The sequence below is a fragment of the Gallinula chloropus genome, assembly GCF_964237585.1.
Source record: "Gallinula chloropus genome assembly, chromosome: 9".
Classification (NCBI taxonomy): domain Eukaryota; kingdom Metazoa; phylum Chordata; class Aves; order Gruiformes; family Rallidae; genus Gallinula; species Gallinula chloropus.
The window spans coordinates 16,958,771-16,978,028 of record NC_140094.1 but is presented as its reverse complement, the minus strand read 5'-3'; the positions used below and the strand labels follow the sequence as shown (position 1 = coordinate 16,978,028).

At 46.5% G+C, this 19,258-nt stretch overlaps 1 protein-coding gene across 1 annotated transcript in view; it reads left to right on the top strand.

The window, feature by feature from the left end:
- Positions 1 to 19,258, top strand: part of CHSY1 (chondroitin sulfate synthase 1) — a gene marked incomplete at both ends in the record, with an annotated part of 77,074 nt that overhangs the window by 8,445 nt on the left and 49,371 nt on the right. Inside the window, one exon of the mRNA XM_084267961.1 lies at positions 1,162 to 1,657. Within this exon, the coding sequence (XP_084124087.1) occupies positions 1,162 to 1,657 (496 nt within the window). The remainder of the gene's footprint in view (positions 1 to 1,161; positions 1,658 to 19,258) is intronic.

The window sequence follows — 19,258 nt, the reverse complement described above, 5'->3', positions numbered from 1 at the left end:
CTTGGTTTACTAAAGAAACTAGGGCTTTTTTCCTGAAGGGTACATGAACTCAGCTTTTTCCCAGGTAGAAATTGAGAAAATGGTACTGAAAGCTTAAAATTCATAATTTTGGGGGCAAGGCTGTAGTGGTTACATGGTTGAAAATCCTCCCTGGAGGAGTTTAAGTGTTCTGCAGTCTGCCTCGGGGAATCATCCTGCATCTCTTCCTTCAGTGTAAGTGACCCACTTTACCCATGCAGATGGGTTGGGTTTGGCAGAGAGGAACAGGGAAGGTGTGGAGCAGATGTCGTCGCTGTGCTGTTTCACACAGAAAAGGCTCCTCTTTTGTGATGTTTCTCTCTACTAAAAGTGGTGAGATGAGTGTGGAAAGCTGCTGGAGGTGCGGGTGTTGGTTGCACCAGTCATACGTTGGGATAACATGTTTTGCATGCATCTCTTAGGACTACTTGTCTACTAGTCCTTGGCTGGGATGTGCAGACCCAGTTGGGGCTACTGTTGCCACCGTGCTCCACACTTCCCTGACTGTTGCAAACAGGCAGGAGTGGTTTATTTCTGGCAAAGCCCTCTTTGCTTCTCCACATAGGATCGATCCAGAGAAGTTGCTGTTTGGTTGGTTTCTCAGAGGATACTGATTCCCTACAAGTTCACATGTAATTGTAACTATTTACTATTTGGAAGTCAGTACTTCTGAATGCACCTTTGAGTTTTTGGCTGGGTGGGTGCTTAGGGGGATTGGGAGATGGATACAATGCTGAATAACCTGAAGTGAAGCTTTGGAGTCATTAAATCCAGTTGTGTGTGAATTGTCTGCCCATTTTGGCTCCCCTCTGTATCTTGTGCCCAACAGCTGTTAGACCAATGTGAGTGTGCTTAAGAGAGCCTGCCTGCCACTAGTGAACTACTGCTATTGGATTACTTTTCTATCAGATAAAGCTGTAAAAATTATACTCAGATGGTTAAGTCAGAAGTTTTTGTGTTATATTGGTTGCTCTGTGTGCAAGTTGAATGTTGTCATTTGCATGGAAAAAATAATCCTTCAAGGCATTAAAAAAGAAAATTTGTGAAGCAGATGAGGTGGAGTTCCTTTGAGTTGTCTCTGGTAGCGCTCTGCCTGCCTTGGTTTGCATACTCAATTAGTCCTTATTGTCTTTTTCAATCTAGAACCTGGTCCAAAACCATTCCTGGCAAGGTTGAATTCTTCTCCAGCGAGGGTTCGGACACCTCTATTCCCATCCCCATCGTGGCGCTTCCAGGTGTAGATGACACTTACCCACCCCAGAAGAAATCCTTCATGATGCTCAAATACATGCATGACCACTACTTGGACAAATACGAATGGTTTATGAGAGCTGATGACGACGTTTACATCAAAGGGGACAAACTGGAGAACTTCCTCAGGAGTTTGAACAGCAGCGAGCCCCTCTTTCTTGGGCAGACCGGCCTTGGCACCACGGAGGAGATGGGGAAGTTGGCGCTGGAACCGGGCGAGAACTTCTGCATGGGGGGACCAGGCGTGATCATGAGCCGGGAGGTCCTGCGGAGGATGGTGCCACACATCGGCGAGTGCCTGCGCGAGCTGTACACCACCCACGAGGACGTGGAAGTGGGAAGATGCGTACGGAGGTTTGCGGGAGTGCAGTGCGTGTGGTCCTACGAGGTAAGGACAGGGGCGCGGGCAGCCAAGTCTGTGTTTTGGGGGAGGTAAGAGGAGAGGGTGGGAGGGGCTGCCGGCAGCGGGGTTGCTGTTGTGTGGCTGCGCGGCGGTGCTTCCAGAGTCGCTTCCTTTGCGACTGCACCATCCAGCTGTTCCTACAAGTGTCACCCTGGGAGAGACCTACACAAATAGGGAAGTACAACCGTAAGGGGGGAAATGGAGCCTGATGTTGGGCACGTTGGGATGAGGGGGGAGAAACAGTCATCATTCATAAAAGATGTTTTTATCTGTTCAAAAAGGGAATAAGCTTAACTCAGAATGGCCCTGGGTGCCTGCAGTCTTGACTGTCTTAGCCTCTTCTATCATCTTTAGCTGGGTATGTCGTGGTGTCAGTGTGGAAAATAGATGACACGATTACCGTGCAACGTGCGACAGTTGAAATGTGCAAGGCTGACACGTGTTTGCCCTGATAGTGACAGCTTTTTCCCAAACTACAGCCATGGCAGCGATGTCTCATGGTGGCTGGTGCTGTCACACCATGCACTGAACTGCCTCCCAGCCTGCCTGCAGCACAAGTCCACTGCTGCTCAGAAAACTTGCTGGTGATCTGTTGTGGTTTCTCCCCTTCCTTCAGATGCCTGCTCAGCAGGTCTGTGGTGTCAGCAGGGACAAGCTGCCACTCTTGCATCAAAACTCTGATTGTGCCCATGCTGACGTGGCTGCAAATTTGGCATCTTGGAGGGGAGAAAACCAAGAGAGTCCCCAGCCTGTTCGTGGTGGTTTCCTGCTGCTGCAAGCTGAGGGCTGGTGGCTCCTCCCAGGTTCGGGGGGGCTTCTCCTGCCCCTTTGTGCTGGGCTCTCTGAAGAGAGTCCTGGGTGTTTTTACAAACTGACTGAAAACACCTGCTGGGTTTGAGCTGCAGTTTCTCTTCTGATACCAGGGAGAATGCTGGTGGGTCTGCCTTAGAACTAAGGGAGAAGCTGAAAGCAGAAGAGAGAGTCAACAGTTTGTCTCTTTATACAAACATTTATGACCTGTACACTGCTATTGCTTTAGTCCTTTTATGAGATGTGGTGAAGAGTGGGGTTCTCTGCCTGCGTGACAGAGGAGCTGCAGTTGGTCACGAATGATGACAGGTACTGTTGCTGACCCACTCTTTCAGTGGCAGAGGCTTGTGTTCAACTTTTGACACTGAATTTCTGTCCCCCAAAAGTCTTTTTCAGTTCACAGTTCAGTGCCAGGAAAGTCTCTGAGGAAGGGGAAGGAGGTTTCCAGCAGCAGTAACTTATTCAGACCTTCCCTGCGTAAAGACTTGCTGGATTAACAGTGGCTCTCCATGTTCCCTGCTTACAGACCTGGAAGCAGTACTGCCTGCATTGTGTCTTGCCATTCATAAGCAGTCAGTAACTTGTTTCTGCAATATTTATCAGTGTAAAAATTTTACTCTAGATATCCTGAGTGGAAATAATTTATGGGGTGAATGCCTGTACCCTGTGACATTTGATAATTTACTGAAGGTTAGCATTTTGGTCCTACAGAAACTGGCAAACACCTCCTAAATTCAAAAGGATCAAATTTTTACTTGAAATAGCTAATGACAGCACTAGGAATGCTATCCAGCAGAATTAGATTGGGCTTTTCTCAAAATCGGTTTTCTTTGATCAGCTTCTGTTAAATTATCTGTAATGCTGTATTCTCCCAAGTGCCCTGACGTACTTAAACTTGGTTTATGTGAAGTGTATAAACTGTAAGATGTTCAGCAGAAACCCCTGAGTGTGAGATGTTAGGACTCAGCTGTTTTGGAGGGGTGGAAGAGTTTCAATGATGACAGCACGTTGCTTCTGCAAGGACTAGGTCCACTCTCATTTCATTGGGGGCTTTCCCACTTAAAAATCTGTCATCTTATATTTTTTTTTTTGTTTGATCTTGTCCTCTCATTGCCCAGACAACTGGATTGAATGCCCCTGGTATTTTAAGATAAAGCAATAGCTGTGTGAAATAACACAGCTGTTAGGACAGCTGTGTTAGGAAAGCTTGGTGTGAAAGCAACATTTTCCATGTCTTGTACGTTCGTGATCATCAAGTAACAGGCTGCTGGTAGGTGAAGCACAAAGGATTGTATTTCAGCAAGCTTCTGACAGAGCAAAAGGTTTATCTGTGCCTGGCCTGCTGGGACACAGCCACCACGTTCTTCATGATTCCTGTCAAAGGGGAAGCAGCAACAGCATGACACTCACCAGACGAAATGGTGTTGGCTTCAGAAAACCCAGACCTCAGACTTCTTTGCTTCCTGTGCTTCCTATTCTGGAGAGTCTCAAGTGGCTGGGTGAGTGAGTAGCTGAGGTCCTTGATTGCATCACCCCCCAGGTCTTTGGTTTGCTTGACTTCTCGGACATGGCTAGAGCCCTGCTGGACCTCAGTGGGGGTGGGTTGGTTTTTTTCCCTTGCACTGTTCTTGCAGTGGGCTCTACGCCCAGAGTCATTTTACTCATCTCCAATGATTGTCACTGCCCCCTTTCTCTGATTTTAGGATCCCACAGTGTCTTCACTGTGCTGCTCATCTTCCCTGGCCCTGGCTCTGGTGGTGTGCCCAAACACATCTCCAGGCCTGGCTCTGTGGGTTTTTTCTGCTCACAGCAGTGTGTCCCAGAACCCTTTTTTCCCCCCTTCCTGCATTTCTGTCGCTTCACTGCTCTCTGTGGTGCCTCTCAGACCACTTCATTAGTGGCACCAGTTACTGCCCGTTTCAAGAATTGTAAAGATTTGCTTGTGCTCTTCCTGCTGTCAGGATCTTTTCAGCAAATACAGTAAAAGAACTGACACCATGATTCTTTGGACTTCCTGTTTCATCTCACCCCAGGCAACAGGCAGCAACAGTATTTGCAAGCTTGAGGAGAAATGAAGCTCCCTGGGCTCTGGGGAGCTTCATCTCATGCACCCAGGCTGCTGCTTCCAGAGCAGTTTGCAGCCCGTGATGGGTTTTAGACTCCTGTGACCAAGCTTGTAGCTGCTGCCCCTGCTTGAGGCAGGTCGAGTGACTCACAGATGAGACATGCCTCTTAAAGTTCTTTATGGCAAGGATTATCATCACTGTAAAAACAAAACTGAGACTGTTATTGCTATTTGACAAATAGCTGTAAAACTCAGTCCTCTATGGGGTGGAGCAGCCAAAACGTCGCATTTTACACAGCAAACTGGGAGGAAAAAAAATATCCTGTAAAGAATGGAGCTGTGAAACCTTGGAAGCTTCCAGATGGGAGCTTGACAGTTTATAAAGTGATACCAGAGCACAGTTTTTTCTTCTCGAAGAGGACAAAGGGCACGTTACCAAACTTGCTAGGAAGTGATTCTGCATTTTTAGTGAATATTGGTATTTTGGATTTCTGGCTCACCCATAGATGTGTTTTTCAGGAAGAGTTTACATACCAAACTCTCCTTCCTCCTTTCATTTCCTTCCTCCCCCCCGGGTAGTTCTTTCAGTTTGACTGGAGTGGATCACAGAGAAGTGGTAGTTTTGTTTTCTCGGGCACTGCCACGCGGGGCCACGTGTGGTCGTGGCTGTTCAGGCTCAGTACAGGTTTCAGCTTGGATGACAAGCTGTCTTATTTGTGATTTAAATGATCCCAACGCATTGTTGATCTCAGTTTTCGGTTTGAGTCTAATGTTTCCTTTAAATGCACCTGAATTGACAAGCTTAGTGTTGCTTCAGCCTTGTTTTGTGGCTGCTCCTGAGTATCCTCACCCTAAGAGAGCTGGTAACTTTAATACAAGCTCTTTGTAGCTGCTAGAAATCAAGGCACCGTTGTTGATTATATATGTATATGTACACACCATTAATTTCTTCAGTACTGAAACCCTTCTGACACACACTGCTTTCAGGAGATGCTCACTGCTTCTTGTCCTACAGTGTGATAGAAGCAGCAGGATCTAATGGAGCAGCTTATGCTTCCTCTAACTGCTGGAGCTAATGGCTGCGTGTTTAGTCTGGTTTTCCTTCCGTTCTGCCAGAGGTAGTGGGAGAAAATAGGCAAGAAGCAGCAAGTGTGTCTGTGTGCTTTCCTCCACGCTTGAAATAACTACTCTTGAAAGCCCTGAAGTGAGATGGGATTTCGAGCAATAGACATGGAAAAGAAGTTGTGACAAAGGAGGTAGTCACATCAGGAAATAGGAGCATTAAGGAAGATGTGGTGGGGGGGGGGCGTTTCTAGGATCCTTGGGGTCCCTTCCAACCCATACCATTCTGTGATTCTGTGAAGAGTAGGTCCAACTTTTTGGGTGTTGGTAAGGGGGAAAAAGTTGTTCTGTGATGACCAGGGATAGCGAGGGGCTTCTGGAAGAAGGGGGATCTGAATTAACATTTTGTGTGGTCTCTTAGCTGGAGCAATTGGAGATAATACCACTCTGAAATTCACTGGAGTTAGGAAAGCCTTTAAAGTGCTTGTTATATCTCCAAGTACATTGTCAGTGCTGGAACATACTGTTTCTGGAATGGACTCTCCTGTGGACAAAACTGAAGTTTATGGTTTTCTGTAAAACACTCAGAAGCCAAAAAACGATAAAAGTCCTGCAGCTGTTGATCAGAACTGGAAGTCTGGGGACAGATGCAACTGCTAACTGCTAACTGCTAACCTTAGTCTCACTTAGTTCAGTGAGAAAGAACCTTCCTTCACTAAAGAGAAAGGACATTTAGCCTGTTTGTATGGCATGTGATACGCAGTGACTTCAGCAGTGAGAGCTGTACATCCCGGAGCAGGGCAGGATGGGGTCTGTGAGAGGAGGTGCTTTGGTCAGGATGCTCAAATGCAGCAGACTGAGGAAGCACCTCGGTTTCCTGCATTCTCTCCAGTGAACAAATTGTTTGTGTGTGTCAAAATTGTTTGTGTGTGTGAGGATAGAAGCATGCCCAGTGGTCTAGGGTGAATGTTTATAAATTAGCTTTTCTCAAGCACTAATTTTGATCTCTGAAACACTTCAGAGATGTCCTTTTGGTTTCAGAGTAAGTTGGAAGTGGGTAGCCATCCATTCCAGGGATGGATGGAGATTGAACTTCATGAAGCTAACAAAGAATGGCATTTTGTCAGGAGACAGGCAGGTTAGACCAGAGAAGAGCATTATCTGGGCAGGGAAGGTGATGCGTGGGGCTCAGTGTGAGACTAAAATACATGACTGAGGTGACAGAGAGTCTGTGACGACGGTGGGGGAGGCAGCATGGTATGACCACTGTGGTCTAATTTTAGTAGCAATGTTTGCTGAGGAGGAGGGCAGAGAGGTCAAAGGAGAGAGCATAGACACTGTGGTTTGGGTTTGTGAGACCAAGGCGTGGGTTAGGAGGGTTTGGAATAGGAGACAGATCTCAGATCTGCACCCAAGTCCTGACCTAGCCCACTCACTTCAGAAAGGAATTAAATATTTGAGGACCAAATATTTCAAACAGGGAAAACTGACTTGACATCAGTAAATCATTCCTTAGTGACTTCTGAACTCAGAAATGTTTTTTGTTTGCTGTAGAAATCCAGAACAACTTTGTATATAGCTGGTAAGTGCTGTACCAACACTGGAGCCTGGATCTCCCTGGCTTTCTGCTGGCCATTGTTTTAGCAGAGGAAGGCTGTGTGATTTGTGCTTACACATACATGCCTTTCCAGGGTATAGGGATGTGGAGGCTGACCTAGTTTCTGTGAGCACATGGTTAATCTGACCCTAGTTAGCTGGATGACTTGATCTAATGCCTAAGCTGAAGGTTGCTGAATGGGGACTTTGATGGTGTTGTACAGACTCGTAAGGAAGCTTCAGTCATGAATCCAGCACACAGAAGTATTGCCTTTTCTCTGCCTTTGTTGTCTTGAAGTGCAGCAGTTTGGTTAGAAATTGGGCTCTGTGCAGCCTGTTGGGTTTAGGGAGCTGTCTGTCAGGTTTAGTTTTTATCTTGAGGACAATTCAGGAAAGGCTAATTCTTCATTGCACGACAGTACAATGAACTCTAATAAAGTAACTCATCATCCCAGTTCCTTAATTAAGGTGTGCAGGAGATACTTCAGCATTTGAGTTTGTTCTGTGGGGATAGGCAGAGGGAGGTGAGTCTGAGACCAGAAGCTTTCTAATGTATTTTTCTCTTCTGAACTGATGGGAAAGCCATCTGTCTCTTGCAGGGGAGATTCTTGCCTTACAGCCTGCTGTAGCTCTGAGGCTCAGTACTTGGAGGAAATTACATTGTGCTGTGTGATGCATTGCCTCTTGTAGGTAAACCCCATCTGACTGGAGTCCTTGGAAGGACAGTTAAATTCTAAACCTAATAAATATAAAACCCAGCAGTACCTGTGGAGTCCGTTTATCTCCTGTGGATCAGTTGTGCCTGATAAGACCTTGAGTTTGAAAGTTTTCTTTTCTCTGTATAGAAGATGAGAATAAACCACTTAATGGCTACCTCTGTATAAACAGAATCTCTGTGAAATGTCCTATGTGACTAGAGAGTAAACCAATAATTTTTAAAATCGTCTTTCTCATCAGAAGTGGACATGAAGTGTCTTCTGCTGGGGCTCTTGCTATGGAGGTTTTTAGCTGGTCTGCATATTATGGGTAACTGTGACTGGGATGTGTATGGCAGGGAGTTGACAGTGCAAATTTGGAGAGAATATTTGCTTTTCTCCCCTCAATCTGTTAAAGCTGAGTTCTCTGTACAGTTTAAAGTGCCAGCAGCACAGAGGTGTCAGAGCCTGTAAGTATGGGAGAGAAAAGCCAGGCTTGTTTGGTGATGGGAAGTAGAAATGAAGTGCTGATGTGGGGAAGGGGCTTAATATAAACTAGCTGAGGTTACCAAAGGGATGGGAGAAACACATTCAGCTCAGCTGCTTGCAGTGTTAGCTGTATTATACTTGGAGTATAGTGTTTGAGGAAATAGTTGGGTTTATTTAAAAAAAATTAAAACAATTGAATTATTACAGGGAAGAAACAAAAGGCAGGTATTTTAAATAGATGGATGTGATGGGCTTTGACATAATATCTATTTATTATTTCTGTAAAAGTTTAGTGTAAAGCATAACTTCCTTCTGATCTTTGAGGGAAGGTATGCAGAGAATTATCTGTGGTGGCTTTAGGCAGTGATAGCCAGCTGTGTCTGTGTGTGGCACCAACCTGCTCTGAAGGCTTCTTTAAATGCTTTTGGAGAAAATAGTACCTGGCAAGTTAGCTCTGCTCTGAGAGCACTTCCTGGTGCCCCCTGTGCTGCAGTGTGCTAGGGCAGGCTCTGGGGATGTGTTTGTAATCTGTACAGTTATGTTTTGCCAGTTCACCATGTCTGCAGCTGCTGGTCTGTTGGTGGTGCTGGGGGATGCTGTTGAGAAGAGCTGCTGACACCATGTGACTCACAGAATCATGAAGGTTGGAAAAGACCCCCCCAAGATCATCTAGTCCAACCACCTGTATTACTAACTAAACCATGTCCCTGAGTCATCCAACCTTTCCTTGAACACCCTGAGGTGTTCACTTCACCAGCTCCCTGGGCAACCCATTCCAATGCCCGGCCACTCTTTCTGAGAAGAAATTTCTGCTCATTTCTAACCTGAACCTCCCCTGGCACAACTCACAGCCATTCCCTCTTGTCCTGGTGCTACTTATCTGTGAGAAGAGGCTGAGCCCAGCTCAGCACAACCTCCTTTCAGGGAGCTGGAGAGAGCAGTAAGGTTTCCCCTGAGCCTCCTCTTCTCCAGGCTAAACAGTCCCAGTTCCTTCAGCTGCTCCTCATCAGACTTGTGTTCCAGCCCCTTCCCCAGCCTGGTTGCCCTTCTCTGGACACGCTCCAGGGCCTCAATATCTTTCTTGGAGTGAGGGGCCCAAAACTGAACCCAGTATTCGAGGTGCAGCCTCACCATACAGGGGGATGATCACCTCCCTGGTCCTGCCAGCGACGCGATTCCTGGCACAAGCCAAGATGCCATTGGTCTTCTCAGCCACCCAGGCACACTGCTGGCTCATGTTCAGTCAAGTGTCAACCAACACCCCCAGATCCTTTTCCTCTGTGCAGCTCTCCAGGCCCCTGCCCCAAGCCTGCAGCATTGCCTGGGGTTGTAATGAGCAAAGTGCAGGACCTGACACTCCTCACCTCAGCTCCTGAACCATCGATTCCTCTTTTGCTTCCCAGTTACTGACTCCAAAGTCACTGTCCTTGATGGGCTTTATGGTCTCCTGGTGCTGACAAGGCAAAAGATGGCACATAGTGTGACTTTTCTTACAGCTTGCAGCTGCAGTAACTGATGAGAACTGTATCTTATGTATTCTCATCATAACAATGCCTTCCTGTGTGTTGTACCCAAGTGTCAGTAAGGAGGTTGGCTTTTTTGGACAGTGGTGGGAGAACCATTAGTTTCCCTGTGGGTGAACGGGGAAGATGCAAGATGACAACCTGCAATGCCCAGTCCTTGCAGCAGGCAGATAGCAGTTTAACTCCATGCTCTGTGACTTTGATGGCTCTGTGGATAGTGTGGGTATGTAATCAGACTGCACAGAGGATTAATTGCCTGGGATTTGTCAAACCTCATTTCCTGTAGACACCTCCCAGCTGAAGAGCTGCTGCTGCTGCTTTTGTGTCCTAAAACCATCTGATGTGGAGCAGAAAACTTAGTTCTGCTTTGCTGGACTGTTGTGCCATACTTAATTGATCCTTCAAATGCTTAAAACATCTTAGCACTAATTTCCTGTGTTAAAAGCTTATCTGGACTCCTGGTGGTGTGAACTTTCATGGTTATCAGCTGGAGACCTCTTAACATCTTGCCAGAAACCCTGATTGCCTGAAGGTTGGGGGATTATCTTCCTGCCTGCCTAGACCAAAATGACCTTTATGTGTCACAAAGAAGTTGGGAACGTAATTGGAAGGGTCTGGGGAACTAACTGGGTTTGTTTTCTTAAATCCTGAAGTTTCAAGTGGAAAATGTGCAGACCTGAAAGTTGAGTTCTGGTTATTTCTGATTAGTTCCTTACATAAAAGCGAATTTCTGTTGATGTCCTCAGCAAAAGCAAATCAGCTGTCAGTGATTCTTTCACATGGGGCTTGCACAAGGTTAAAATGCTGTGACAATAATGAAGAAAAAATACAAGTTTTGGCTGCTTTTTATCAGCGGGATTCTTGGGAACCAATTGAACATAATTCCAGTTACTTGCAGCTTGCATGGTAATGCTGACTTACCAGTAAGAGTCAAAGTCTGTGTGCTATTAGGGACTCAGAGTATATTTTAAGACTGAATCAGAAATACCCATTTATCCATTTGTACCTTGTCCACACTGCAGTGTCGTACCTTCACCTGGAGCATTGCTGATAAGAGGAGAACCACCACAGCGAGCTCTCCTTTCACAGTAAGCACCCCAGCAGCTTTTCTGCTTCATGGAAAACTCTGCAGTCTGCCTAACACCGACCTGTGCTGCTGGCAAGGACTTGCTCCCAGGGCTGCAGTGTAGATGAAGCTCCAGTGATGAGCTGCTGTGCTTGGTGGTCTAAAGTCCACATTGCTGGGGTAGAGCAAACTGCTTCATTTAGTATCTCCTCTGGTTTATAGCTAAGAGCACGTGTCTGTACAGGATGGGAGCTGTAAATGTTTATTTGGAGCTGGGAGATGAGGCTCCTGCAGCCAGTGCTTTACAGTCATTAGCTTAGAAAGAGGTTTAGGAACAGGCGCCACATGCTCTTGTGTAATGAAATGAGCACAGGTAGGGTCATGTCCACTGGATCTAAGCCTCGTCCAAGTCTTGGGTTTAATACTTCCTACTGAATGGCTTTAGGGACCTCCAGCTGAGTGCTGTATTTTTGTTCTTGGAAGAAGTCTTCAGAAGCATCCGGCACTCTTTGTGGATTAAGCACAGGTTCTTAGACAGAGGCTAGGATTAGTAATGAAATAAATGGGAACCCATAGTTTGGACTCAGCCAGTGGTTCATTAGAAAGCAGAAGGGCAGTAGAAAGCAGCTTCCTGCTGCCACCTTATTCCTGCTGCCACCTTCTTCTTGCTGCAAGGGAGAAGCTGACAAAACTCTCTGACCTTCAGCTTGCCCCAGCCTCTCTGTTTGGAGGCTGCATCCTCCAAACTGTCCTCTTGGCCATGCTCAGACATTTAGTCACTGCACTTCCTGGAAGGCAAGCACAAGTTTGTTCATGAAAACCTGTTGCCTGCTCTTGTTCATGGTTGCCACTTCAGATCGGTGCAACTGGCTAGAAGAGTGCTCTGAGAATAGCAGCAGAGTGTTAATGAAGGTTCTTCTGCTCATGGGCCTTCAATGGGTGTAATTACTTGGCAGTAACTTCTTCAAACCTTATTTGAATTAAAGCTACATGTTTTGGCTGGTTATGTCACCGCTGTATTAGTGAGGAATGCGAGGGAGAGTGCTAGTTTGCATTAACTGAGCTGGCTTAATCCTTTGTAACCATACTTTTTAATATGTGTTACTGTCTTACAGTGAGAGAAAACATTTGCCCAAGGGAGAGCAGAGTTCACTCATCAGCATCTCTGTGTAAGGGCAACGTTCTTTGTCCTCACTAAGGAAGCTCTTAGTAAGTGGGTGCTGAGAACTAATATTCTGTGCAGAAATACTCGCTGGGAAACTGTGTCTTAGGTTTGAGGTTTTCATAAAGAATTTTCTCTCCAGTCCCCCTTAGCCTGTGGACACAGAGTGGATTTAATGCCTCACCCAGTTTTTTAATGGTTTCATACAGCCTTCAGACCAGATGCCTCTCTAAAAGCAGTCTTGTCCAACTAGAGTGACTCCAGAACTTACACCTCTCGTGTTCATTGTCCAGGTCAGCAAAAATATTGTTCCCTTTGTGTGCATATCTTTGCTGTCCTGACAAAAGAGAAATTTGCTTAACCTTATCACAGATGATTTATCAAGAAACCTTGCCTTTACCTCACCTTATCTTATTTGTTTAACCTCTCACAGATCACTTAACTGACATACTTGGTTTTATATCCTTCTCTTACTGAAGACACTTCCTAACATCTTTGGCCAAGGGTAACTTGTATTAAAAAAAAAAATCAAACAACTAAAACTGAAGGACAATAGGAGATTTAATCTTCATGAAGCATCAGGGCTTTTGCTTCCGTGGGAGTGTTGGCAAGCTGTGGCTTTCCCAGGTTTTGGACAGAGCAATTTTTCTTTGGCTTTTTTAAATAATCTTCCCCCTCCCTCTCCCTCCTCTCTGACTCAGACCTGAAATGTCATTAGGAGAGCCTTTTGCAGTTCTGCTTTGTCTTCTTGCTGTGTTTGACTGGGACTGACTGGAAGCTGCATCAGATCCTATAGAATAATGTGTGTTACCAACTCCTGAGGTGCTGGTAGCATTGCTTCTGTGTGTGCTTGTACAGAGGAGAAGCTGTTCACGTGGTTTCTTATCTTTTCTAGGCCAAAAATAACACCACAGCTCCTGCAGCCTTAAAGAATTAGTCTCATTTCAGAACTGGAAACCAGGGTGAAGGTGAAGAGTATATTTCAAAATACATAAAATAGGAGCTGGGTGCCTAGGCGTTAGGCTGCCAAGGCTTTGGAGCCCTGGATGGTGATTCAGAAGTATTTGTGATGATCTTTTTGCACGGACACAACCACGGGGGCAAGTCTCAGCTGAACTGTGGGTCTGCTCAAATTTATATCAAGCAGTGCAGTTTTGATTCGGGCACTGCAGGCAAGGAAAGGAAGAGGGAAGGTGGGGGCAATGTCATCTTCCTTCTGGCTGTAACGTGGCTCCCCCGGATCCCCGCTGTGGCTCTGCAGAAGCAAACAGGTCGTTTCTCCAGCCCACGGCATCTGCTTTGTGCCATCTGCCCTCATGGTTCCTGGTGCAGAGGAAGTGTGAAATGTGTAACCCCGTTTATTCTGCTAGGTGGTCAAGGCTGTCTCCTGTACAGAAAATGCCTTGTTTCTCTTCAGCCAGCACAAAGGCTCTTTTATAGCTGCCTGGATATACATCTGCTGAGGTGCCTCAGACTGTTAGCACTGGTTACTGTTTGAGGTATGCAGGCTCTGAAGCTGTGATGTACAGTGATACGTTGTTTATATGTTTCCTCCCTTTCCTTTTGAGGATAAGGAGCTGTGCTGTGGCCTGCCCTGAACAAAGCTGGTGTTAGCTATGCGATGGAGCCTGGAGATTCTCTCTTTAAAAGCAGAACTGGAATCCTTCTGTTTCACGCTAATTCAAATGTCTGAATTTGGCATCGTGACTTCAGGACAATAGAACTTTCTCTGGGGATAAGTATGTTGAATTTCTGCTCTAGAGACATACCTGGCTTGAAAGTGTGGGCACCACAGAGGGACCCTTGTCCTTTACTGGGCACTTAACAACTGGGAAAAACCCTGACTTCCTAAAGTTTTTGAACTTTATTGCAGTCTGTGGATTAATTTCCCCATCTTCTGCCCCCCCACCCCACTGTGTCCTCATGCTCCTTTTGCACAGAGGCTTTGCTGAAACCAGTCCTGCCCAGAAATGCACACTCATCTTTTGAAATGTAGGGGAGGGAGTGAGAGGAGGGTCTGGAAGCTGACAAAGTCCTGGTGAGTTCTGACTCTCTGATGTTTCTCTCCTTTGGTTTTCAGGCATCTTAAGGTTTGCCATCCCCTGTGTTTGGTTTTCTATGTTGGTTTTTTTTTAACCCCACAAAACTAGCAGACAGCTCTTCAGTTCCATTCCCAAATAGCATTCTGATGCTGTCACTGCTGGCTTCTTGACTCAAAGTAGAGCTTGGGTGGAAAAAACAGCTTTTCATCAAATTACCATGAGATGGGTCTCATGGGATGAAGGAAGAGCACAAGAGGCATGTGCCCTGTTTCACGTTAAGCCTTTTTTGCTTTGACGTTGATGTTCTCTTCTGTTCCATTAGCGTGGGTAAATATTGAAAGCTGGTAGCTGAGTGTGGCAAGAGGTGACTTGGGACAGGTCCGTGGTATTTTCCACCACCGAGTCTCCGTCCCTCGAGAGCAGCAGCTCTGCCCTGCCCAGGCCCTGGCATCAGAGCCCAGCTCTGGCCTGTGAACATGTGCCTGTACTTGCTCTCCTCTCTGGGGAGTGTTCTCCGTTGAAGATCAGTTTTGGCTTTGAAGATGCATTTAGGCTTTTTGTGGCCTCTTTCACAAGAGGGTGAGAAGTTACTTTTTCAGCTTAATTTTAGATGGGCTGTTACTCTCGAGCAAGCTTGAAGAAGTCTGGTTTTGACCTTGCTCTGAAGGGAAACTTGGAAGAACCTGATTTCCCAGTACATTGAGGGAACTGTTACCTTGGGTCTAGAATTTTGTGCTTCAGCATCAAAGTGCTTTGCAAACCTTTCCCATGCTCTTTCCACCCTGTGGAACAACAGGTCTCCCTGCGTGGCATGGGGTTATCCCCGGGGCACCGGAGGAGGTACTGTCAGGGCAACTGTAGAGCATAAGGAGTCCTGACTGTGTCCTGCAGCCAAACCACACCTTCCCTCCCCCCTTTCACCAGTCATTTCAATTAAAATTCCACCATCAGGGCTGAAGTGAGGGGAGGCAGGAGCAGACTTGTTTTCAGGAGGGAGAGGGAGAAGTGAATTTTGTGACTGAATGGGCCATTTCCCAGCATGGGCTCAGGAAACATCCCTTCCTTACCAGTTAGATGCAGAAAAGTGACTGGTAGAAATTGCAAAACCAAGCAGAGAGGCCAGCTTCAGTTCCCAGAGGGCATCCAAGAGTGAATTAATTGAGCTGGAAGTGAAGACCCCCAGCAGAGACAAACCTGCATTTCTCTACCACCCTTTCTGAAGCATGGCCCAGAGCACTCTCTGAACCTGATTTCTTAGTAAAGCTGGGGGAAACTGAGCTAGCAGGGATGCAGATGAGACTCTTTGCTGGCCCTGGGGAGCAAAGTGGGGAAATGAAGAAGAACCTCCCAAAGGTGAAAGGTGGTGAGAGCAGGAGAGCCAGAGTGAAACCCCTGGGGGGTCGTCTTAGTGTGGTGGAGTCCCAGTAATTTCAACTATTCTAAACAGAGGTCCCGTGAGTAGAGATATGGGGGAACCGAATTCCTTTGGCATTTGCAATATCAGGCTGGCTGGAGTAACGGCTCTTGTGCAACGCTCAGCCGAGTGGTTACGGACCAGATGTTGTTCCTTTTGTAACTGCTGCTCGAAGTGAACCGGTTTCTTGCCATGGGGGAGAGTCTGGCTGCCCCTGTAAATCAGGGAGCTGTTTTACCTTTGCTCACCTTTGCCAGGGAGTCAACACACTGATAAAAAGGTGAGGTCAGAAGTGTTGAGACCGGAGGAGAAGCAGTCACTGAAGAAACTGTCTCCTTAAGGAGTGTGAGGACAATGGAAACACGTTAAGTTTTCTTAACCTTAGTTGCCCATAGTTTCTCTAATGAGACAAGGGAGGCTTGTGGCAGAGTAGGCAGAGAAGGACCGAGATATGCTTTCAGAAGGGAAATCAGTGGAAACAAAGTGCAAGAAAACATTGAAATGTTACAAGGTGCAAGCTGGGGAGCAACCTGCTGTTTTCCCTGGCTCTGGCTCTGACACAGCTCTAATCCTTAAAGCCGGAAATCATATCTGATGGGCTACGATAATCCTATTTTTTTCTAGATTTAGAACTCCCCTATGCCTGTCTCCCGTAGGCAAGGAGGAATACCTGCCAAGAAAGCAATGCACTCTGAGAGTCAGCTGCTTTGGCATGCCAGCAAAACCAGCCTGCGCTGAAGTGACAAGTGTGATGCTGATGGGATACGTTCTGGCGTGGCAACCCGGGTTAAATCTAAGTGGGAACACTCATCCACCTGACTGATGGCCAGCAGAGAAAAACCACTGAGCAGCCTGCATTGTAGTGGGTATAATTTCATGCCTAGTTACCATGCAAAGCAGTCCATTCTTTATCCAAAAACGAGGTCTGAAAGTGACTTCTCAGAGTTATGTTTTCTTCCTGTCCAAGCAGAATGTGCAATGAAGAACAGCGGCTTGGATTTTGTTTTCTTTGGTAGCCAATATAACGTCACTGGTTGTCTTTGTGTCTGCCTCTCTTTGTGTGGTGGGACAAAAAAAGCTGTGTCCAGCTTGGGGTTGGTGCCAGTTTTATCAGTATGATGACTATATGCAGAAGAAAGAAGCTGCAGTGGTTCTTATGGGGCCTCGATGGTAAATAATAGTAAAATATGTGTGTCTCAGTATTCTGGTTAGGCTCCCCTGATTGCCACACATTGGAAAACACCCCTTTTCATGTAGTTGTGTGTGCTTATGCACTCTGCGGTTAGCTAAAGTAAATGTTCACATCCGTGTGTGTGTGCTGGAATATAACAGAATCACTGTAAAATATTCCAGACCCTGTTCCTAGGGATTGTCCCTTGGATGATGCTATCACAGTTGTTTGGGGTTTTTTTTTCCCTTTATTTTTAAATACTCAAGTGTTTTGAGAGTTGCTGCTGTCCTCTTTCTACATCAGCCTTTGGGAACAAAACCATAGCTATAACTTCGAAACTTGGAAATACCGTAGGGCTTCGGTCCTGCATCTCACACCAGACAATAACGAGCACTGAAAGCTAAACTGAGCCCATTGATATGTTGATGATCAGTACTTTTTTCTTTCTGATTAACATTCAACCTGTGTCTTCTATAACATTTCAAACAAACCATGGAATTGTCCATTCTTCTTAGATCCAGTTGCCCAGTGGATTCGAGCCCATCTTGCTGGAGAAGTTGCTGGTGCCATATCCTGTTGGGGCAGTATTCATGTTGGCCTGTGGTGCTGTGGTTATATTTATGATCCGATTTGGGTTGTTTTTCATTCCCAGAGAGTGCTCCTGGGGCTGAAGGTGACAGACTGACAGCGTGGAGCTGAGTTTCTTCTGTGTTTGACCCGCTGCGACACGGAGTCTGTAATCCCGTAAGGGTTGCTGTGTCCCTGCTGGGATCTGCGTGTTGTGCAGAAAGTGCAGAGGGCCCTGGGCTGCAGCCTTTGCCTTGGAAAGCTCACGTGCCAAGAGATTTAAGGGATGCACAGTAAATAGCAGGACTCTGCACAGTACCATGGGCAACACTGAGTGAGCAAGAATAGGTGCAGACGTTTTTCATTATGTTTTAAATGAAATCGAATTTAATTTAGAGAAGCAACTTGGTTAAAAGAGAACTCCTCTGTGCTTTAGAAGAACTTCCTGGCTCTCCTCCTGGTCAGGCTAACTGCTTTGGGTCCCCCTTAGCTCTCCTCTGCCCCTTTTTTCTTGTCACCTACAACATTTGCTGCCTTGGAGCGTCCTCTGGTTCTCCCATGGGATCAAGTGTGGGTTCCATGTAGGAACTCAGCTGGGGCTGAGCCCTGGTTCACTGGAAACCCCAGCCCCTAGAGCAGGCAAACCGGTGCCTTGCAGGCTTTTAGGAGTTGGGGATATGCTGTCCTTTGGCTCTTGGGGATAAGAAGATACGTGAAGAAGGCATGTAGCATGGGTAAGGCTGGCACCTTCCATCCTACGCCTTTGCTGTAAGTCCTCACCTTTTGACAGTTGCTCTTTAGTCTTTAAGACTGGGGGAGGACACGAAGGTACTGGTTAACCAGGCTGGGATGGCAAACTTCCTGGGTGTAAGGTACAGCAAATGTCATGCTGGCCTCGTGAAAGGGCATGATGAAGGATGGGTGTTGGGTGGCCAAACACACCTTCCCTTCTGCCCCCTGGCACTTTGGTTGAAGGTCAAGGCTGAGATCTGCTTTTTGTGCCAGGATAACCTGGGAAGCTCAGTAACATGTCATGTCAGTGGAAGTAGGAAATTCCTAAGATCTGAAGAGGAATTCAAACATAAGGGCACACAGAGAGCCCTGGGGCATGCTCAGCTGTAGATTGTACGTTTCAAAACACAGCTACCATGGCACAGGGCTTCATCTGGTGGGTAAATCCCCACTTGCCCAAGCCGTAGCAAATTTAACAGAGGAATAGTTTGAAGAGATGATAGATCTCTCTCTCTCCTGTTTGTGGGGAGATGTTGGAGCAATGAGGGATTTTGGGGTGTGCGTGTGAGATAGACGCATCCCCTGCTCACTGAAGGGAGAAGCTGCACTGCATTCGGTGGGGGGGAGGTACTCTCCCAGCAGTTCTCCTACATCTTCTCCCTGGGAGCTTTTGGGAACTGGAGTTGTTGGGAGCAAGCAGGAAAATGAGGGGCCTGAGGAGTGAAATAACGTGTGAGGCAGATCCAGACTTTTATATCTAGCCCTGCAATAAAGATGTGACCTTGCTGGCTTGATTGGTTTAGGTTTGCTGCAAATCTCATCCACTCAGCAGGCTGCTGGAGGAAACTGCTGGCAGTGCCTCCAGGTAACAGTAATAAACCCCCAAGTGATTATAATGTTATTTAATTTATAACTGAATAAAATACATAAGGGATGGCTGCAACAGAGTGGTTGTATGAAAGGGCAGGCAGGCAGTGCTTTGCTTGGTGGGGGAAGGACTCAGGCTTTTCCATGCAGGCACAGCTCAGGATACAAGCTTTTTTCTTTTTATTTAAAAAATAAAAAGATTTCTAGGAAATGTGAGGTGGTGGTCTTTGTTTGGACTGACCACACAGTCCCCTCATGAGCAACCACTTTATCACACCAGTTAGGGTGTGCTGGGTGATGTATTACAGTAGCAGGCTTGTTACTC